This window comes from Echinops telfairi, unplaced genomic scaffold (assembly GCF_000313985.2).
Source record: "Echinops telfairi isolate 266 unplaced genomic scaffold, ASM31398v2 ScPeMD7_7410;HRSCAF=8448, whole genome shotgun sequence".
Classification (NCBI taxonomy): domain Eukaryota; kingdom Metazoa; phylum Chordata; class Mammalia; order Afrosoricida; family Tenrecidae; genus Echinops; species Echinops telfairi.
The window spans coordinates 17,991,579-18,014,327 of NW_022111310.1; the positions used below are offsets into that span (position 1 = coordinate 17,991,579).

The 22,749-nt window shown below is 46.4% G+C and overlaps 1 protein-coding gene and 1 non-coding gene across 2 annotated transcripts; both read left to right on the forward strand.

Annotated features, from left to right (window-relative positions):
• Positions 1 to 6,683: 6,683 nt before the first annotated feature.
• ATP6V1G1 (ATPase H+ transporting V1 subunit G1) lies at positions 6,684 to 13,084 on the forward strand. Its single transcript, XM_004712546.2, has 3 exons — positions 6,684 to 6,847; positions 10,572 to 10,672; positions 11,926 to 13,084. Exons 1-3 carry the CDS (start codon positions 6,766 to 6,768, stop codon positions 12,097 to 12,099), a joined length of 357 nt encoding a protein of 118 aa, XP_004712603.1. The 5' UTR covers positions 6,684 to 6,765; the 3' UTR covers positions 12,100 to 13,084.
• A 9,119-nt stretch (positions 13,085 to 22,203) lies between these two features.
• On the forward strand, positions 22,204 to 22,277 carry TRNAN-GUU. Its single transcript has one exon. It is a non-coding gene; the product is annotated as a tRNA-Asn (tRNA).
• The last annotated feature ends 472 nt before the right edge of the window (positions 22,278 to 22,749 follow it).

A 22,749-nucleotide genomic window follows, 5' to 3' on the forward strand; every position in this document is an offset into this window, starting at 1 on the left:
GGATGGACAGCAGAAAAGTGGATGATGGGAGATGTCGGGCAGTGTAAGATATGACAAAATAATAAGAACTTATAAAGTATCAATGTACAATTCTTAACTCATACAAAGAAACGTTAGCTCATTAGCCCAGGCTGTTCAAAGACAGAGGGGAGATGGGGCTTGGGAAAGTGAAGTAACTGACAAACTGCAGGTGGCTGCTCTCTGCAGCCTTGCTGGAGAGTAGGAGGCCAAGTGCCCATTTCTCCCAGGCGGAGAGACATACCAGCTGCTTCAAACCATCATTCCATGACCTTGGACCATGAAATATGTTGGTCCTGTCCCGTTTGCCTCAGGAACAAACTGCTTTCACCTTGCATGTTTTAACTTGGAAAAATAGGGGTGTTACAGGGACTGGTGCAGGAACAATATGTCTCTTGATGAAAATTTTTGAATGCTAGGAGCCAGATGCTCCTTTGCTTCTCCTTTCAGGGGATATTGAGATGTTTGGGATGAATGTTTAGAAAAATCCATTTAAAAATTCACAGGCTTTGCTGACAATCCTACTGATGTAAGTAAAGGAAATGGCCCACAGAGTGTCAGGGACTGAGGACCAAACATCTCCCCGCAGAGGAATTGGGAGCTTTGTCTCCAGCAGAGGTGAGATTTTAAGCCCTGCAGTTATAAAGCGATTCTTCCTGCTCCCTATTGCATTCTAAGCAGCTCCTCATCTCTTGCATGGTGTGATCACAGATTTCCCCAAGGATTTTCCCCTGCCCTATAAACTGTAAATGATATTTATCTTGAACGAAAAATCCCTTCCTAAAAGATTAACCAGAGTATCAGGATTTAGGGGGAAACGATATATATCATCAGTTGATCCCAAAGACAAAGGCACTGGCAGTGAATGTGTCACCATGTCTTCCTGATTTGAAATCCCCACAACCTTAGAGATGTTAGTACTCCATGGCAGAGGTTTTTGCATAATGGTGAGGTTAGCTGCAGACAGGTACAGCCGCAGACAGCTGCTCTTGTGTCAATGAATTAGTTTATTGTGCCAACCTGGCCAATAAACACATGTGGGGTTAACTGAAGGGCAGAGGGATAAATGGCTCGGTGAGCCTCGCCTTTTAGTTCTCGGGTCTCTTGCTTTGTGATGGTTGGACCAGGGTGCAGCTGCCTTAGCCAGTTCCCTGCTTTAGCTGGCAAGGCTCACTTCCTACAAGATATCCCTGAGGAGAAGCCACCTGGACCTATGCCGATGCAGCCCTGGGTCTGGAGCACCCGTGTGGGGACCCCTGCCAGCGCTGAGATGCTTACACATTCACTGACTCGGCTTTCCTCCTGCAGTCGGCATCATTGTGTCTGTTTTGTGAGATGGAGGACTTTGTGGATTGGTATTGAACATACAGGTTAATGTTGGACTTGTGGCTTGGGCAGCACTGGGTTAGGAGGTTTTCTTGATGTGCACTTAACCTTTATATAAAACTCTCTCTTACACATGAGTTTCTGTGGATTTGTTTCTCTAAAGTACCCAGACTAACACAGTCAATGAAATTTGCACAGTTCTCCCTTCATTTGAAGCGTGGTGTCCCCATTGTGAATTGACAGCCGCTACTGGAAAATCCTCTAATATATTCCAGAGATAATTCATTCTGATCTATGTGGAGCTGCTGGCAAAATACCTGATTTAATTTTTAATCCCAAACAGGCCTTGCTGAAATAACCAGCTATCCCCTACCCCCAATATTATCAAACTCCTGAGACTCTGTCCTGGGGATCCCTAGATCAAGTCCCAAATTGTGGTTCAGATTTTTTTCTTGTATCCAGGAGACTACAATCAGGTTAACTGTAAAAACATAATTATGTTCTATCAAGCTTTAGAAGAAATCAGTAAAATGCTCCAAGAACAAATAACAAAATAAATGAAAGTTTTGAAACCATACAAAAACTGCAAATGGAAATCAAGATTGAGATTTCAGAACTAGATAACGTAGTGAAAGGGCAGAGGAGTGCATTGAATCCATGGACGATGCATGAGGGAGATTGAAGAGAAATCCCTCAATACTCATCTGTTGGAACAATCAGAAGAAAGAGAATGGGAAAAAAGTAGAAAGCATAATAATGTGGGACACCATCACACACACACACACACACACACACACACACACACACACACACACACTTGCAGGTGATCAGAATCCCAGAATAGGAAGAAACAAAAATATGTAAAAGCACAGAGAAAATTGTTGGTTTGCACAGAAGAAATTGTTGGTTTACTGGAAGAAAACGTCTCTAATACCATAAAGATGAAAAGAGATGAGGGGACTTCAAAAGTTCTTGGGAAAATAACAGACGTTTTCATGAACTTTTACAGTCCTGAGTCAGCATTGAAGGAGCTAACTAGATTCCCAATTGGACAGGCCCCTAAGGAACCATATTGGGTGGGGGGGTGGGGGGTCGCTCAGGTAACAAGGGTAGATTCTAGGAGAAGCATTACATGACGTGATTTTATGAATTATTTGAAAATGTCATCGTGATGTCTACCTTATGGGATTTGATCGCATCATAGAAGCAGATGGAACAATCTTCCTAACAGCCTTATTGAGCTTTAATTCGTTAAACACGAGTCCCCCTCTTAAAATATACCATCAGTGTTTTCAACGTATTCACAAAGTCTTGCAACCATGACCACGAACTAATTTCAGGAGATGCTCGTTACCTTGTTAAAAATAAAATGGTGTACAAACTTACAGCCCGTATTTGAAATTCATGAATTGGGGGTGTCTGGTCCAGAAGTAAGACCAGCGCTGCACAGGGAAAGCAAAAGAAACCACAGGTATCTGGACAGAGAGGTATGAGAAGAAGGAAGCTGCTGCTGGGCAAAAAGTATTTGTCAGTTCTGTGTTATTTTCCTTAAATGGAATATTGGAGACCTTTATAGCGGGTCAATAGCGATAGCTGAGGTGGTAAGCACAGGTTGACAGACTAGGTAACTGTGATTTCTGAGGCCTGGTCAAGTTAGGCTCAAAACGTAGCGGTCACCTCCTCAGCCCCTGTCAACCACTAATTTCCTTTGTTTCTATGAATTTAATATTTTATATACGTAGAACTATGCAATTATGTCTGGCTTCTTTCACTTAGCGTGTTCTTGAGGTTCATCCACACAAAGAATCAGCATGTCATTCTTTTTATGGCTGAGCCATGTTCCAGCGTGTGTATATTTTGTTGACTCATCTGTTGGGCCTTGGGACAGCTTTCACTTTTCCGTTGTTATTATCTTTTCAAAGTCTTACCCCAAACCTATAAAACATGTATTGCTGTTCTCCATTAAAGGATTGGTGGTTGATTGAATGAATCTTGTTTCCTTGTTGTTGGTGTCCTTAGACCCCATCGAGTTGGTTCTAACTCACAGTGGCCTTCCGTACAACTGAACAAAACGCTGCCCACTCCTGTGCCTTCTTCACAGTCGCTGCTATTGCTGAGATTGCTGTTCAAGCCAATGTGCCCATCCATCTCATTGAGGATCATCCTTTCGTTTTCCACTGACCTCTACTTCACTTCTTTTTAGACACAAATAACATGCAACTCTATCGGACAGAGTACAACAGTTCCTTAGGCTTCTGAGGCAGTAGATCTTACAGGGCAAACAGCTTCATCTTTCTCCCAGAGAGCTCCAGGGGGATTTCAGGTTGCTTATCTTGAGTTTAGCAGTCCCGTGTGAAACCCACGACACCATCAGGGTTCCTGTATTTTCTTAGGATGTCAAAAATGGCAAATGTCCTCAAAAGTCACTCCCTGGAGTTCAAGAAAAAATAATAGCGATGTCTTTAAAGTGAACCAGGGACATAGATACACCATAACTGTATGAATGGATTTTGAGTTTGCATTTAATCATAGCTCAATCTAAGAACAATTAGTTCTTGTGACATGGCCCTACTCAACACCTACCCTCATGAAGTGATCACTGAAAATATGGGTGCGGTAGCGGTGAAGAAAGCAGATAGTGTCTGGCTATCAGAAAGAATAGTATCTGGTGTCTTAAAGCCTTGTCTTAAAACAAGCAGCCATGTAAATGCAGCATCAGCCAAGTCCACATAAAAGAACCACATCAGCACGGGTGATCCAAGGATTGTAAATAATAAAATCCAAACTCAGAGGGAATAGTATTATAGCTTCCATTCTGAACACCTGGTTTGCAGAAGGCTGCGGATGACAGTGCAAGCCCAAAACCCACTTGCAGGATCTTGCAAGCAGATTAAGCCTCTGGTGAATCTCCTCTGACTGTGGACCAGAGATGGGAGAGGCCTTGTTAACAGACTGAGTACATTGTAGGGTGGATCACTGTAATTATAGTTAGGTCAAAATGTGACACCTTATTTCTATTAGTTCCTGCTTTGTTCTCAATTGAGGTTGTTCTTTGTTTTGATGGGTCATTGTTTGGGGCCATTTGTTTGTATTCTGTCTTGATTTTGTATGATTTCCGGTATATGAAACCCAGGTTGGGTCAACCTATAGAGACGACAACTGGATCAATAGATTCGAAGGGAAATTCGAAGGGAAACGACCAGGGAGGCTTGCAGTAAATGGGGATTGAACAAGGAGGACTCGGAAGAAGAAAGGCCTGGAATTAGTTGTCGTGTTGGTCACACAGCTACTATCATGTTATCGAACTACTGAAATGTATGAGATATGAATTATACATCGGTGAAATTGTTCAACATAAACTAATTATTTGATTAAAAAACTACTGACTGGCCTTAAAAGTCCTAGAGACCAGTCAAGTCCTTCTCATGCAAGGGGGATGGAGTTCTTTCCAACCGCATCCTAACTTCATTGATATGAAACTGCCCTGAGCTATAAACCCAGCACCCTTTGCAGTAGAGAGATACCATTCCTATTAGGAAAACTTCTGGCATTGATTTATACTGTTTAATGCTGACCCTATTTTCTGAAGTCGAGGACCTGTGAAAAAGAGGAAGCCCCTCAATGAGAGGGTTATCATCACTGTAGCGAAGGGCTCACACACAGCAATGATGACGATACAGGACCGTCCAGTGTTTTGTTCTGTTGTACACAGGATCCCTATGGGTAGGAATTGATTTCATAAGACTGAACCTCATCGCCTCTGAGAGGTCATCGGTCCTTTCCATAGCCCATGATTCCCATCGAACAACACAAAGGCTCTACTCCACAGCCCTCCAAAAACTCACTGTACGTGCCCTGCCGTCAAGTTGATGCTGATTCATAGCGACCCTAAACTGTCCCTGTGGTTTTCCAAGACTGTGACTTCTCACAGGAGTAAAAGCCTCGTTTTTCTTTGAGGTAGCGGCTGGTGGTTTCCCATTGCTGACCTTGCGGTAAGCAGCCCAACAGCAGTGACCACACCACCCCGAAGGCGCCTCTTCCTTCATAAAAGAGATATCGAATCTTTTCTTCATAATTTCATCACGCATTAGGCCGGTAACCACACGGTCACCAGTTTGAAACTACCAGTGGGGCTCCTCCGGAGAAAGACAAGGCTTTCTACTCCCATTTAGAGTTAGTTTCCAAAATCCACAGGGGCCAGTTCTACCTTACCCAATAGGGTCTCTGTGAGTTAGGATCCACTCCAAGGCAGTGTGGTAGGTTTTTGGTTTGGGTTTGTCTACTGTCAATAAACTGTATACTTCAAGGGACCTTTTTTTTCTTCAGTACTCCTTAAAAAAATTGTGGTAAATGCGTGTGTGTCATTTCAACATTTCATCTGTAATATACAGTGGCATTGTGTTCATCTTGCTATGCAGCGATCACTGATATCTTAGTGCTAAAATTCCCCTCACCTTTAACGGAAGGCCTGGCCAGGCGGTGGGTTAGATGTTGGGTTCACCGCAAAGTCCTGGTTTAAACCCACCAGCTTCTCTGTGGGAGAAAGATCACGCTGTCCGCTCCTGGAAACTCGGGGTAGACTCCCTGTGAGTTGGAATCCATTTGATGGCAGTGAGCTTGGCTCGTTTTGTCTTTTAGTAGAAGCTTGGTGTCTCCTAAGTAATGAGGAGCCTTTTCATAAGAACAGGTGTCTTGGTAGCATAGCGAGCTATATGTTGGGCTGCTAACCTCAAGGTCAGCGATTCAAACCCACCAGTTGGGAGAAGGACGAGGCATTCTGCTTAGCCACATGGGGGTCAGTCACTATGAGTCAGAATTGACTCAATGTCACTAAGAGCATGAGACAGTTTAATCCTAGAGAGGACTCAATCAATATTTACGGGAAAATGTCCAATCTTTCTGGTAGCGATAAAGTTGGGTCCAGCGTGGTAAACAACAGGAGATGAAGGTTAGCTTGTACCCAATTCTGCCAAGAATTTTCCTAACCTGCCCTCAGTACACTGGGCGTGCCACCGCACTTTATGAAGCAGGAGAATGGGGTCTAGCTTGGTTTCTCCTCTCTGGCGTTGAACGTAGGCTCATTGTAACGTAAGAGACTGCCGCCATCGAGCCGCCAAGGAAAAATCCTTGACAGTGGCTTTCACGGGTCAGTGGCAGGCGCGGAGCAGGTCGAGAACAAAGGCGAGCCTGCGCAGGCGCCGGTCGACCTTTCCCCGCCCACCCCGTCGCGCCGGCGTCTGGAGAAGCCCAATCCCATTGGTTGACGCGGCGCCGCAGGGTCACGTGACGGAAGGGCGGGCTCACGGCGCAGCCGCACTTCCTGCGCCACTGGGTCAGCTGACCTGCCGGGACTGGGGGGCAGGTTTGGAGTCGCTTTAGGCGGTGCCCCTCGGCGGCTTGTGAGTCGTTGGCGTTGCCGCCATGGCCAGCCAGTCGCAAGGCATCCAGCAGCTGCTGCAAGCGGAGAAGCGGGCTGCGGAGAAGGTGTCCGAGGCCCGCAAGCGTGAGTCCCGCCCGGGGCGGCCGGGCGTGGCGCGAGCCTTAGGGCGGTGCTGGGCTGCGGGAGGTGTTGGAGGCCCAAAGGCCTGCGTCCGGGGCCGGGGTGTTTCGAGTCTCAGGATCTTGTGTGTTGCCCAAGGCTTTGCGCCTGGGGTTCTGGCAGGCTTGTGAGTCGACTGTTCGCTGCGCAGCGGGCTGCAAGGTCCGGGCGTAGAGACAGCCCACAGGTTACGAGCGGCCCGTGGGGTCTGGGCGGCCTGTGAATGGGCTCTCTCTCCCCAATGGAACTCGCTCCCTTTCCCGCCCCCACTCGGTCGTTTGAGCTCCGCTCCCTTTGGGCGCTCAGTCGGAAAGCCTGCCCTGCCACTTCTCCTCCAGTTCACCACGATTAGTCAGCCCCTTGCGCACCAGCACGCGAGCCGGGACATCAGGTTCTCTGAGACTCCCGGACCAGCCTAACTCATTAAGTCCTCTTTAAATGCTTTGGATTTTAATCGTGCCAAGGGCAGTGCCTGCTGGATCTGTGTCTATGCTGCCCTGGCATTCGAAGTCCCTGTGAAGAAAGCAAATCTTGCATAGGTTAATTCCCAGTAAAATGAGGATGGACGCTGAGATGTGCACATTGCTAATGAGTCAGCATTTGCATCGGTTCTATCCTGGTCAGTTGTCGAAGACAACTGCCTAGCAATTTCAACTTTTTCTCTCCCAGAGTTGCCCTAAGCGTGTAGTGCCTTCGGAATAAGATAGAAATTCCTTAAGGAGACCGGGGATCTGGCTCCTGCCGTCGGTATTCCTGTAGGTAATCCCCAGAACCTGAAGAGGAGCCTGAAAATGCCACTGTAAATTGCCCAGAGGCATTTTTGTTCAGCTCACCTGCAGCTCTTTGTGTGCCAAGCTGTTTCCTTGGATTGGAGAAGCCTCTTGTCCCCTAGTTCTCTAACTCTAGTTTTCCTACAGGCCCAAAAATTGGGGCTGCAGTGTTCCAGGAAATCACTTCTGACTCTGACTCCTTCCAGGTGCTTATTGCTGCCAGTGAAATACAGTCCCTTGGGTGTTTCGTTTGTTTTTGTTTTTAAATAATTGGTCATCAGCTTCTGATAACAGATAGACTAGGTTAGCTCTGTAGGTCAAGTTCACGCCTGGTGGGATGCCCTTTTACCTATAGGGAGCAAGGAGGCTCAGAAGTGATTTTTATGTATTATGGAAAAAGCTGAGACTTAGGGCTACTTTTTCTATCCCAAGGTAAAACACTAAATAATCGCCTTTAAATGCTAATTAATTTCATCATGGATTCCTCCTGCTTCTGCCCGACACCCAAGTGGATTTCCAGCATGGTTGTTTGTACTACTTTACTAAAGGCTGTAGGATACTCTTTCATAAGAAAAGTTTTCTTTAGGCTGCTCTTGAGAGCTGGCTATAGGAAGAAGCCTTTTCTTACTCCGGTGACTGGAAACTTCTGTTATTTCAGGGTTTCCCTTGATGCAGTATTTCCAGATAGACTTCTCAGTGTCCTGTGATTCATCAGTAACAGGAGTTGTATCTGTTTGGAAGGACAGTAGTAGACTACTTGGGGAGAAGTCCAGGAACTAGTGCCTGGGTTATGGTAAGACTAAGAGTGCCTTGGAGGTAGGAGTCATGTTTTACACATTTCTGCAATCTTTGAGCGTGGTGCAGGTCTTGTATACATATATCTCAAGTGGCCATTACTTATTAACCAGACTAAACACCGACTCTCATATACAATGACCAAGAGAAATAAGATATAAAAGAAATGTAAATTGCTAATTAAATCCATATATATATCCATATCCTCAGAGAAGTTTTGTTAAGATTGAACTCTGAAGGTGTATGTTGAAAAGAACAAAAATCGTTTTAGCATAACTAATTCCCGGTGCTGTGGAGTTGGGAATGATTAGAGATGTGTTGTGAAATTAATGGAGCTGCTGTTGGACAATGTTCTGGTTGGAAATGTTGTTTGTGGGTTTGGGTCTGGGAAAGACCCATGGCTTCGAAATGTAGTTCAGTATAGTTGATGGGAAAGCTAGCACTTGGGGCTTTGGGTTGAAGGGGATTGGAGGAAAGCCAAACCAGAAAGCCAAGGTTGCTGCCATAGAGTCTGACTCATAGCAGCTCTGGAGGGCAGCTGATGTGGAGTTTCTGAAAGCTATACATCTTCAGTGTAGCAAATAACCTCGTCTTTCTCCCAAGGAGTTGCTGGTAGGTTCAGACTGCTGACCTTTAGACCCACTGTGACACCAGGGCTCTGGTGGGAAGGCAGTCGGCTCTGTTAATAATGGCGTAAATACAGAATTGCACAAATGTGGAATGCCTGCAGAGAGACCTGGTGATTGTTTCAGCCTGAGCACGTGGAGTGCTGACGCCATTAGGGCCGCTTGAGTTCTGAGCAATTGATATAGGATGTTAGCAAAAAATAAAAAAACATTTCAGAGGTAGTCTTCTTTTGCTCTAGATCAGCTGTTCTCTCTGTGACCCTCTCATGGGGGTCAGCGATTCATAACAGTATCAAAATGACTGATGTAGTAGCAACGAAAATACTTTTATGGTTGGGGGGTCACCACAGCATGAGGAACTGTATGAAAGGGTCGAGGCACTAGGAAGGTTGAGAACCACTGCTCTAGAGTAAATAAATGCTCGGGTTGGCCAGCCAAGCCCCCCCTTTTATTTTGGCATCTGGGTGCTTCAGAACTTTGATTACTGAGCAGGCTCAAAACAAATAGTATGTGTTGGTTGGTCTTGTGGGGTGTTTTAATACCGGCTGATAAATTTAGATACTTTTCCCATCAGTACATTAAAATACTCTTTATAATTGTCCAACCTGAGGAATGTTGTCATTGTCACCGAATTGTACATACAGAAATCGAGGTGGCATATGTTTTGTTCTGTATAGTTTCAGCGTATTCCAAAAACAGCATCCTAGAAATCTGTTCACTCCTGTCTCTCCTTTCAGATACTGTGTGGTCTTCGGAGCCAAGCTTCCCCATTCAGCGTTCCTTCTCGGTCACCACTTCCTTGCTGGTGACAGCCGTGGGTTTTTCTGCCCCAATATTACATCATCTGTCCCTTTAGTTACCTTTCAGGTTGATGTCCCTTGGGAGCAAATTAAGTCCCCTTGCTAAGGTTCTAAACAGAGCTCCGCTTGTAATCAACAAGCTGAAGTGTTGACTTCTTAGCAAGAGGGTGTCCCCTCGATGGCTAATGGCGCCCATTTTATCCTGGTTCTTGGTAGTTGAGATTCAGAGAATATTCCAGGACATTCCGAAATGTGCTCCTTTTCATCTGGCTGTGGTTAGTGACTCCAACATTTAGTCGAGACCTGTAAGTTAGCTCTGAGTCTCTTCTTTCCTGCTGTCCCACACCCCCGCCCTGGAACTGTTGTCTGGGGGCGTATCCTTGGTTGCTGCTAACATTTACCATCTTGGTTTCTCTTGGCTTCTCTCAAAAAGCAAACAAAACTCGCTGCCACTGAATCGATTTCGACTCAGGGACACGCTGATGGTGTGGTGGCTCCGAGCTGGGCTGTGGTCTCCACACCCTCCGCAGTCAAACCACCAGCCCCTGTGAGGGGAGAGGGGACTCTCTACTCCTGTGAACCCTTACAGTCTCAGAAACTCACGGGGGCCCTTCTTCCCTGTCCCCTAGGGTCGCTATGAGCTGCTTCTCCAGGTGTCCTTTAACCACTCCTGTGATATTCTCTCCCTCTGAACCAGGAAAGAACCGGAGGCTGAAGCAGGCCAAAGAAGAAGCTCAGGCTGAAATCGAACAGTACCGCCTGCAAAGGGAGAAAGAGTTCAAGGCCAAAGAAGCTGCGGTGGGCTCCGTTTGCTTGGTTTCTGAAGTTTCCCCTGCCCCTTGGCTCCAGATATTTAGCATAGCTTAGAGGTCTGACAGAGTGTATTATTGTGTATTTTATTGGATACTCAGGTTGAGTCTCTTAGAATAATCTTAAAAAGCACTGAATCCTAGCCTTCATTAATTCAGTCATTTAACACAAGACTTCAGAAAGTTCTTGAAAAAGTTGATGGAAAAGATCCTGATTTTCCCCTGTGAACATCTGGGAACCCGCCCTTGTCTGTTGTGCAGTTCACGTGGTCCCTGCAGGTATAGGGGCTGGAGAATCAGCTGTGAATGGAAATAGATTACGGTCTCTACCTTCATAGTGCGTACAGTCTGGTGGTCAGAGGCACTCCTTAGTAAAATTCAACTGTGAAAAGAGCTGTGGTCTAATTAGCTACGGAGGAAACAAGGTCAAGAAGATGGAGAAGGGCTTCAGAGGAAAACTTCAAAACCCTTGGCCACAAGTAGCAGAAGCAAACAGGTTCAAACAAGATAGGATTTGCAGGGCTACATAATTAAGAACCCAGGTGAAAGGTTTTTATCTGGATCCAAGCACTTAAATGATGCTCGGGATCCCATTTCCATTTCCCAACCATGCCTTTCCCTCTGGGCGTCCTACTCGGTCTCCAGGTATAGGTTGAGATTATATCTTTGGGCCACCAACGTGCTGTTGAAATGTCTCTGGTAGCTGCTTATGCCGTACATTGTTGAGCTATCCACAAAACCACGAGGGGACACTTGCGGAAAGACAGCCTTCTCCTCTTTGACACCCTATGCTGCAATCAGTTTTAAGGGGGGTGGGGCAGGTTAACTGCTGGACTGATAACCACAAGATCATCCATCCCAACTCACCAGGAGGAAGGTGAGGCTGGCCGCTCTCATCAAGATTGCCAATCTTGGAACCCCAAGGAACAGTTAGGCTCTTTCCTAGGTTGCTGCCAGTCAGGATGGACCCCTGACAGTGGGCTCTAATCCGCTGTTGCACAGCCTGGTTGCTAGGTTGGCTGCCAGAGTGACTGCATCATTCATGCTCTCATGAACCTTGGGTGGAGGGCCTGTTTCCCCTCATACCGTGACTTGGGAGGTGGAGGTTCCAGTGCCTGAGCTGGTCTCTGACATTCAGGGTGAGCCTGGGTTTCTCTCACAGTCAGCAAATTGCCTACTCAGTATTGCTCCTAGTCAGCTGGAGCCCATCCTGACATCTCTGTCCTTGCACCCCCCCTGCAGGCTCTGGGATCCCATGGCAGTGTCAGCACGGAGGTGGAGAAGGAGACCGAGGAGAAGATGACTCTCCTCCAGACCTACTTCCGGCAGAACAGGGATGATGTCTTGGATTCCCTCCTGAAATTCATCTGTGACATCCACCCAGAAATTCACGAAAACTACCGCTTCAACGGATAGGGAAGAAGGGCGAGCCTGTTCCGTGCATTGGCAATGTGGATGCTGTCATGGAACAAGAAGCTTTCGCAGAGCTACAGTGCTATTGCAAAAACGCATTAAATTATTTCTGTATAGTATGGGATAGCTTCCTTCTCTTTTTGCAGAGTAGCAAACCAAGTACTTTGTATAGACTTAGAGCTTATCCAAAGCTTTTATCTTACCTCATATTTCTTATGAATTTAATGGTGTACACGGTTTTCCTATGCTTTTTAGCTGAAGCAGCAAAACTTCTTTCTTAGATATCTAGTACAAAAAAAAATTCTTTGAAGAAAGAAATGGGTTAAATATTTCATTTCCCTAAAACTTTCTTTGAAGGTCAGGGGCTTTATCAATGAAAAAAGTAGTGAGTAGGTATTTTGTAACCTGTGTAGACAGCAGCCAGCCTTAAAATAACCCTCCGTGTTAAAGGGTTAGAACAATGAATACAGGTTCCCCCGCTGTCCACAAGTGCAACTTTCCAGGGAAGGCTTTTGCAAGCCGAGTACGCTTAAAGTGGAGAAGTATTTCATGTTAATTTATGGGGGGATTGTTTTGAGCTTTCCAGAAAACGAACCCACCGAGTCTTTCCAAATAACACACAAACCAGTCTTAATTCCCGGTGTTCACAGGCGTGTTCCAAACCACCCGCTGGATGCTGAGGCTGGGGCCTCCCGGCAAAGAGCTCAGAGAGGCCACTTTGCTGTTTGGGGCACGCGCTGCAAAACACCGAAAGCTGGTTCTGCTGTGCGCCTTTTCTCACACAAGCAAAAACCCCGTGAGCGGAAGCAGGCCCACACGGAGGCCTTTGAGAAATGCAGAGAGGCGGGACTCGAACTTTGGTAAAGCTGGGGAATACCTGTACTCCTCTAGTTTGGGCTGCTTTTAGTTTATAGAAGCGACTAGAGCTGTTACTTGTTATTGATGTAATGGTAATCATCACTTGAAAATAAAGATTCTTTGTAATGGATTGTTTATCCTGATGATGTGAAGCGCGCTTGCCCTGCAGCACAGACGCCCCGTTCACATTGAGAAATCTCAGTAGGAAGGAAGTTGGTTGTGAGTTGACCACAGCAAGTTTGAAAGCAGCAAAGAGCTAGTGCGTCAGCAGTTGGCTTCTCTAGAGTTCCCTTTGCTGGAGGTGTCTCGGGCACTGTGCCCTGTAAAATGCCCTCTGGCGGGCTCGGTGGTTGGCATACGGACCTGCAGAAACTACACTCGCACGTCCCTGAACATGGTGTCCTGTGAGCCAGCACTCCTTCATTTCTGGTGGGTGGAAACATGAGAAAAAATGTTACGGTTTGTTCTGAATGAGAATTCGATGCTCCCCACTTCCCACCGTCAACATCTGAACAATTGAGGATGGGTTGATGGTGATCTCAGGTCCTTCCTGTCTCTATCTCTCCTTTTCCAGTAGGACTTCCTGTTCAGGGGGACCAGTGACTTCCTGGTAGATGCGTCTTGTGACAGGTTGCTCTTCCTTCCTTGAACCACTGGTAGCGCCCACAGTATTGGGCTACCTTGCCTCTTCCCCTCCTGTCAATTCCTCACTTTTACCTTGGACTCTATTTCATAGTTTGGAACACCATTTCTACTAAAGCCTTCCAAATGTTTTCCAATCTCTCCCCTGAACTGTGGGTTCCTGTCACATTGCTTATTTGCTATTTTGATGTGGATGTGTACATCTCTAACAGTATGTCCCAAACTACACCTAGTTTTGCTAGGGCTTCACCCTGGCGTCTTGCTCAGTGTGACTGCAGCCTCTACCTGGTGCAAATACAGATCGCCCAAATGAGAATTGGGAACAATACCTGTAGTTCCTGGTTTAGACCCACGTCTAACCCCATTGCCACTAATTATTCAGGGTTGTACTCAGTTACCTAACTTCCAGAGCAGCAGCAGCTGAATGTTGCTGAAATCACGGAGACAACAGGAGGGTTTTTAAAGAAGCAGTCCCTGGTCAGTTAAACGGCCAGGACAGATAAGATCTAGACAGCAGCATGGGGTCAACAGTAGAGTGGTGACCGGGGAGAGGAGCTCCAGTAATTGGGTTGCAGAGTGGGTGTAAAGTGAAGTGGACTTAAAAGCTGTAGTGGAGGATGGAAGCTGGTGATGACATGTTTGAATGCTGAGTGGGGAGGGACGAGAGGGATGTTCTGTGTGGAGCAGGATCCGTGTGACTGGCAGGGATTAGATCTGCAGCCCTCAAAGCCAGGCAGTTTTGAAAATTGTTGGTGTTTGGGCCCTTCCCACAGCCTGGGGTGGCAGTGGGTGTAGCCGGGATTTTAGAAAATTTTTAAATTTTATTTCTGGGCTCTTTCAGATCGTATGACAATCCATCATTCAGTTATATTAAGCACACTTGTACTTAGTTGCCATCAACATTTCCAAAACATTTTCTACTTGGGCCCTGGGTATCAGCTCTTTTTCCCCAACCCCACCCTTGTGAATCCTTGATCAATTATGTATTATTTCATGTCTTACACTGCCCTTCACCCACATTTCTGTTACTTGTTCCCCTGGGTGGATGGACTATATATCCAACCTTGTGATGAGTTTCCCCATTCTAAATTACCCTCCCCCACCACCACCACCACTACCACCACCATCCCTCTACCCTCATAGTATCACTACTCTCACTACCGTTCCTGAGGGTTTTATCTGTCCTGAATTCCATGTGTCGAAAGCTCTTACCAGTATCAATGTGTGTACTCTGGTCTAGCTGGATTTGTAAGGTAGAACTGGGTCACAGTAGTAGGTGGGGTGGAAGCATTCAGGGCCTAGAGGAATGATGTGCGTTTTGTTGATGCTATACAGCACACTGGTTGAATCGCCCTTCTGTGGAGTGATGTCCAATTGTCTACAAATGGGCTTTGGGTCTCCACTCCACCACCACCACCCCCAGCTTCACATCGATATAATTGTTTGCTTTGGGTCTTTTGATAACTGATCCTGTCGCCATTTGATCATAGGCTGGTGTGCTGCTTCCATGTGGGCTTATTTGCTTCCCTATCTATAGCTGGTTGTTTAATTTCAAGCCTTTGAGACCTTGGATGCTGTATCAGGTGAGAGCCAGGCATTGCTGGTAGAATTCTTGCTTGCCTTTTTGGAGTCTAACATCTCCAAGTGCATCTCTTGCAGACTTTCCCATCTTGTCAGTGGAGGTTTTCACTTTGCTGTGATGAGAACAGGTCTCACTGGAGCCTCCAGACTAAGGAGAGACCTGATAATATGCTTGTGGAAATCAGGCATTGATCCCCTCCCCTGGAACACGGTAGAATGATGCTAGTTGCTGTCAGTTCTGACTGTGGTTACCCCATGTTTGCAGAGGACTTCACAACAGTGACCTTAAGAAGCTGGTAACCTGGTGCCTCTTGGGGGTAGAAAGCTGGTAGTCCAACTTGCACCTGTCCTCAGAATGCTGGGTAATGTTCAGTCCATTTCAACTCAGGCCCTGCACTCTCAGTAGCTCAATACAGCAAAGGTTTCCATGAAAGCTGAGTGACCCCAGGCCTCCATGAATTGACTCAGAGATTCAGATAACCTCTTAGTTATCTGAATTCAGTTATCTGACTCAGTTATTCAGATAACCTCCCACCTCTGCATATGGGTCCCCCAGAAGGGAAGAAAGAGTTAGCAAATGCGTCCCAGTTCTTTAATACATCAGTCCTGAAACACATGACACGTGATCTCAGCCTGTGGTCAGCATGGGTCACATAGCCCAGCCTCGCTGCAAAAGAGACTTACGCAAAGGGATCCCATGGATGTTTAGCAGCTCACTCCATGCCATCTACAGACCTAGACAGTGTTTTGCAGTTACATTAAGAATCCTCATGTAGTTCCTGGTTTAGACCCACGTCTAACCCCGTTGCCACCAATTCTTCAGGGTTGTACTCAGCTGCCTAACTTCCAGAGCAGCAGCAGCTGAATGTTGCTGAAATCACGGAGACAACAGGAGGGTTTTAAAAAGGAAGCAATCGCTGGTCAGGCTAGGGACCAGCTCAAGGAAGCACAGTGGTCCCACCAAGAGTAGGGCTTGATGTAGCATGGATGTGCCCAACCAATGTGCATATGCTTGGCACTACACTTTTATCACCCATGTGATTCTTCACAATCAGTTGCCCCGGCCCCAGCTCCCTCTGCTGAATTCTAGAGTGAATTGACATCACTTGTCCTCTGAGCAGTTTCTTACCCTGTGAGCCTGACGTCTGAGAGAGAAGGGTGCTCCCCAGAATGCCGGTTGCAAGAACAGAAAAATGCCATAGCTCACACACTCAAGATTGCCCCCAATTAACTAGTGTAAGGCAGACCCCATGTGCTACATCTTATGCAAGTTCCTAGAAGAATTGGTACTTCAGGGATGGATGGATAAAAAGGAGGCTCTGAAAGGTGAGGCAGCTTCTCGGAGGCCACGTGGAATGCCTGTGTGCTTCTATGATAAGGGTCTTGTAGCTGGTCATCTTTTGGTGGTACAAAGAGTTCATTTGTGTGCTTGGCTGCTATCCAAGTTTGGTGATAGGACGTACCACACAGATGTTGCCTCAGCTGACAGGCTAGGTGGTCCGCTTCTCTTAAGACCAGCCATCAGAAACTCGGAGCACGGTTCTAACTGGGCACGCGTGGGGGTGCCATGAGTGGGCACACCGTAACTTCACAAGCTCATGCTGTTGTCCAGGCTGACAGCCCATGTCTGCTGGCGGGATGTGGCATGCGGCAGCCTGACAGACTAGGTGCTGGTGCTCCTACTGGATGGATGAGCAAGCTGGCGGTCAGAGAGCCTTAGCATGAGCATGGTCACAAAGCAAGGAAGTGACAGAACTGGAATCAAGCCAGGTCTCCTGGGAAAAGCTATCACCCGCAGCCTCAGGCCTGGCTGCCGGACTTCGCCAGGTGGATGCTCAGCCTTCTGTAACTTAGGTCCAGCTTCGGGGTCAGGATGGCCGACACCTGTCACTCACATTCCCCGTTTAGCATGATTGTCCATCGCTCAAAAAGCCGCGGTGCCCAAGGCAAATGCAGGCCAAGCTGGGCAGCAGCGAGGCCCTGCCAACAGCCCTGCTGCCCTCCCTTTCACCGCTTGCTTTCTCTTTCCTTCAGGAACTGTCTGGCAGGTCTCAGGATGGTTTTCTCCTGTCAACCTAGCTCCTATCACTCCAGTGGCTCTGAAGTCACTGAAAGAGTTTCCCCACAAGTTTCTGCTTTGGCTCCCGCCCCACCCCCTCTCCTCCCCAGCCCCTCTCTCTCCTTCCCCATGTGAGTGGGGCGGGTCTTTGAGAGGCAAGCTGAGATTGTTTTCTTTCCTGAAAGATCTGGCCTTTGGTTCAGGAAGAGGAAGCTGCCAGATCATCGTGTCAACATTTGCTCTGACTTTTAAAACATTTCAGATGGCACGGACTGCGCCTGGCCTCCGAGGCATGGCTGCTGAGGAGAGGCGCGGGCTTCAAGGGGCAGAGGCGGGCGCCCCTTCCTCCTACTGGACGGCAACTGACAAAGGAAAGGATGACCACGTTCTAGCATCAGTGCAACAGTTGCGGCTGGGAGAGGAGTCGGGCGGGTCGTTCAGAGAGCGCGGGGCAGCTGCCCGGCTGGCCTGTGTGGTGTGTGATGAGGTTGGCGAGGTGAAGTGACTGGATGGCAGGGCTCTCTGGCTGGAAAACAGACAGCTTTCAGTTGCCCTTCCCTCTTCTCCAAGTGTCCTCTCTGGACTTGCCCCACAGCACTTGTCCAGCTGGGAAACGCTGGGATCCCTATACCCTCAGGTGGACTGCTTGCCGTCCTGACAGGAATTCAGAGGGTTTATTCGTTCTGATTGTGCCCCAGTTTCATGACAAACGGCCAGGGGTTGATTTGTCTTAATCTCAGCGCCACGCGTCATGCGCTGTTGACCTGTAGTGTCTACGCCATAGCGGAGGCGCCCGCCTCAGTTGGTGGCATTGAAATGGATGTAATGGGTCATCCTGTGGAACATGCTTTTGTAAATAATTATTATAATAAATAGCTTACATTTATGAATCTTCAGTTATATTCCGGGAACAATTCAAGGTGTATGAGATACATGACCTCACTCTCCCACCACCTGTCCGAGGTAGAGATACTTATTCCTCTTATACATGAGGATCTGAGAAATAAAATCACTTGCCCAACATCACGGAGTTAATTAATGGCAAAGTCTGAATTTGAACCCAGCTGTGACTTCCTAGCTTAGATTACTATATAACCTAGTTCAATTTGTTCAGGCCACACAATATAATATCAGACAGTTGTTTCCCTGAGAGTGAGAAAGTCAGTGAATCTATAATTAGCCGACCAGTTCCAAAAACTAAGATAGAATTTTTGGTATTTACCCTTTCACTTAGTTGTCCCATGGTTGGAGGCCTTCCCCTGTACCAGCTGTTGCCACACTTAAAAGTCTGCAGGGCAGGAGGGGTTGACTCATGATTGCTGCATCCAGCCTTCTGCTTGCTGCATCCAGCTTGTTAAATTGTGTTGGCAGCTAGCTCTCAGACCTGCAAACCTTGCAAACTTTATGTGACAGCTGAGTGCCCAGCAATGATATTACAGAGTAAATGTGTCCTGGCAGAAAGGCAGGTGTATTATATTCATGGAGGAAAAATGCCTGGCAGGGAACCACCTTTTTATATCAAGTGAGGAAGACCAAGTTGAGCAAAAATCCTTTCTGCAATATATGGACATCCATGTAGCCTTAGAAGCCCCGGGTGGCACAAACTTAGTAGTCAAGTACTCTATTACTAAACAGAAGGTCAGTGGTTCAAACTTACTCATAGATGCCCTAAAGAAAGGCCTGATCCCGCTCCCACTACCATGACTCGAATTCGACCTTGCAAGTCTGGCTAGACCAGAGGATGTACACTGGTACAGATAGGAACTGGAAACACAGGGAGGAACTGAGAATACAGGGAATCCAGGGCGAATGATCCCTTAAGGACCAGTGGTGTGAGTGGCGAAACAGGGAGGGTAATGGGAGATGGGTAGGAAAGAGGGAACTGATTACAAGGAACTATATGTGACCTCCTCCCTGGGGGACAGACAACAGAAAAGTGGGTGAAGGGAGACGTCGGACAGGGCAAGATATGACAAAATACCAATTTATAAACTATCAAGGGCTCATGAGGGAGGGGGGAGCGGGGAGGAAGGGGAAAAATGAGGACCTAATGCCGGGGGTTTAAGTGGAGAGAAAATGTTTTGAGAATGATGTACAAATGCGCTTTACACAATTGATGTGTGTATGGATTGCGATAACAGTTGTATGAGCCCCTAATAAAATGTTTTTTTAAAAAAAAAAGAAAGGCCTGAGATCTGATTCGGAAAGATCACCACCTTGAAAATACTTTGGAGCAGTTCTGCTGTGTACACATGGTGACCGTGAGCTGTAACCAAATTGAAGGCAACTGGTTGGTTTGTTGTCTTCAATGCACCTTGAAAAAGAAAAAAAAAAAGGGGCGGGGGATTTCCTGCAAAATGGCAAACTCGGCAGACATGTTACCCAAACCGTCTAGGGTAGTGGTTCTCAACCTTCCTAAAGCCGCGCCCCTTTCATACAGTTCCTCATGTGACTGCCCCCCCCCCCCCACCAACCATAACATTATTTTCGTTGCTACTTCATAACTGTAATTTTGCTACTGTTATGAATTGGGCGGCCCCTGTGAAAGGGTCATTCGACCCCCAAAGGGGTCACAACCCACAGGTTGAGAACCACTGCTCTAGAACAAGGACACAAGAGACCAAATGACACTGATATGGATGATCCTAGAATCGTGAGCTTCTGAGAAAAGGACAGAGAAATGCATCACATACTGCCTTGCGGTCCCACCCAGTGGGCAAGGGCCGCCACTCGTTCCTGTGCCACCTGATCGACAGTGAATGGTGTCAGCCCAGGGCACGTAACTGCACTACATGAATAGTGACAGTGATGATGCATATTCTCCAACCTCTGTCACCACCATAGGGAGGGAGGTGGGGAGCATCTAAGAGCACATCGACATACCGTCACCAGTTAAATGTAAACACAACACCACCATGTCACGGAGGCAACACACCATTTCAGGTGGCATGAAGAAACGAGATAGAATGGTTCAAGTAAGTGACTAACAAAGAAAGCCAGAAATCCTTTCTGAGGAAGAAATGCACTGGAATTCCTTGATAGGGAGTTCAAAAGAATATTTAGGTACTCTCAATGTATTGAGATAAAGATCAAGAGAGTGGCTAAAAAAGGTGGCACAGAAAAATCGAAGAAAACACAAGCAAAGTTTTAGAAGATCTCGGGAAAATACTACAAAAACTGAGAAATGAGAATATTAAAAACTATCCCAAAACAGCAAATAGAAATCCAGAAGGTTAATACTAATGTTGCATAAAATTGAAAATGCATGAAAAAGATGGAATGGAATCGAAGCAAGAGCAGTTTAGTGAGCTTCAAAACAAATCCCTCCATATTTGCCTGCTAGAGAAACAATCAGGAAAATAATCATAAAAACATAGAAAGCCTAAGCATTATGTGGGATACCATCCAGAGGCACAACTTATATGTGCTCTGATTTCCAGAAGAGGGAAAGATAGCCTAAAATAAGAAAGCACCGTAAAAGAGCTGCTGGAAGAAAATGTTCTTACTATCATGAAAGATGAGGGATTATGCATTCAAGAAGCTAAGCAAACTCCAAACAGAATAGACATCAAAGGAAAATCATGGCGTATAACCAAACTTCCCCAAATCAAAGACGGGAATGAAACCTGAAAACAGCTGGGGAAAGTGAAGAGTCACCTACAAACCAGAACAGGAGGAATGACCTCTAACTTGCCGCAGAAACCGTGTAAGCAAGAGCCCAGTGGGGTGGTTTGGATAAGACAGAGCGAAAACAGCCAACCGAGAATTACAGAGCCAGGAGCATTTCCCTGAAATTCAATGGCAAAATGAGGATGTATTCAGAAAAGTAGAAATCACAGGAATTTATAAAAATGAGACCAACTTTACAAGAAATATTACAGGGAGTTCTTCCGACAGAGAATCTAGACTAACAGACACAACCTGAGATTAACATACATGACATCACCAGAAGTCAATCCAAATATAGGATTATGTAAAGTGAAACAAATCTACATGTGATGAGGGTGAAATAGATTTATGTGCATATATTTATAGGTGTAGTATTAAGATAGCAGATGGACATTGGGCCTCCACTCAAGTACTCCCTCAATGCAAGAACACTTTGTCCTAACAATCGAGGACTCTAAGATGCTCACCTTCCCGATACAATCACTGAAGACAAAGTGGGTGCATATCAAAAAGATATGGCGTCTTGGGTCTTAAAGGCTTGAGGATAAACAAGCGGCCACGCAGCTGAGAAGCAACAAAGCCCACTTGGAAGAAGCACACCAGCCTGTGTGATCATGAGGGGTCTATGGGATCAGGTATCGAGCATCAAAGAACAAAAAATGAAACCATTGTAAATGAGGCGGGGGGTACAGATTGGGGACCCAAGGCTCTTTACACAACTGAATATCCCCTCAGGGAGGAGATGAGCCAGTCAGGGTGCGGTATAGCAATAACGAAACATACAATTTTCCTCTAGTACTTTAATGCTCCTCCCCCACCACCACTATCATGATCCCAATTCTACCTTACAAATCTGGCTAGACCAGAGGATGTGCACTGGTACAGATAAGAACTGGAAACACAGGGAATCCAGGACAGATAAAACTCTCAGGACCAATCATGAGAGTAGCAATACCAGGAGGGGAAGGGGAAGGTGGGATAGAAACGGGGAACCGATCACAAGGGGGACAGACAACAGAAAAGTGGGCGAAGATAGACTGAGCACAGTGTAACGCATGACAAAATAATAATTGATAAATTATCCAGGGTTTGTGAGGGAGGGGGCGGAAAGGGAGGCGCAAAAATGGGGAGCTGATACCAAGGGCTCAAGTAGAAAGAAAATGTTTTGAGAATGATGATGACAACAAATGTACAAAGAAAGGTGCTTGACACGATGGATGGATGGAGTCTGATAAGAGTTGTACGAGCCCCCAATGAAATGATTTTAAAAGGAAATCAAGAATAAAAATAGGGGCGCCGTCTCTGTGGCGCAATTGGTTAGCGCGTTCGGCTGTTAACCGAAAGGTTGGTGGTTCGAGCCCACCCAGGGACGAGGCCCTCATTTTAAAATGCGAAGTGCCATGAGTGGACACCCTGTAGGTCCTCTGCTCCGGAGGTCCGGCGATCTGCCTGGCTTACCCTCACGCTTCTGCGTGCTGCCTACGCAGGGAAGATCCTGGAACCCATGTCCTTGGAGATCTTCCTTGGGATGCCTCAAAAGAGTGAAATTGAGGGAGCTTCCCCTCGTGAATACACAGCAAGAGATTAAAGTGGAAAAAAAAAAAAATGGGAGGGAGGGGAAAAATGAGGACCTAATGTCGGGGGTTTAAATGGAGAGAAAATGTTTTGAGAAATGATGTACAAATACGCTTTACACAATTGATGTGTGTATGGATTGGGATAACAGTTGTATGAGCCCCTAATAAAATGTTTAAAAAAAAAAAAAAAAGAAAAGAAAAGGGAGGGATTGAAGATGCTGGTGAGAAAATTGCAACCCTTTTAAAAAAAAAAAAAGAATAAAAATA

Coding starts and splice junctions, on each gene's coding strand:
- ATP6V1G1 (XM_004712546.2), top strand. CDS start 6,766: ATGGCCAGCCAGTCGCAAGGCATCCAGCAGCTGCTGCAAGCGGAGAAG. Junction 6,848..10,571: donor GGTGTCCGAGGCCCGCAAGC/GTGAGTCCCGCC, acceptor CCTCTGAACCAG/GAAAGAACCGGAGGCTGAAG. Junction 10,673..11,925: donor TCAAGGCCAAAGAAGCTGCG/GTGGGCTCCGTT, acceptor CCCCCCCTGCAG/GCTCTGGGATCCCATGGCAG.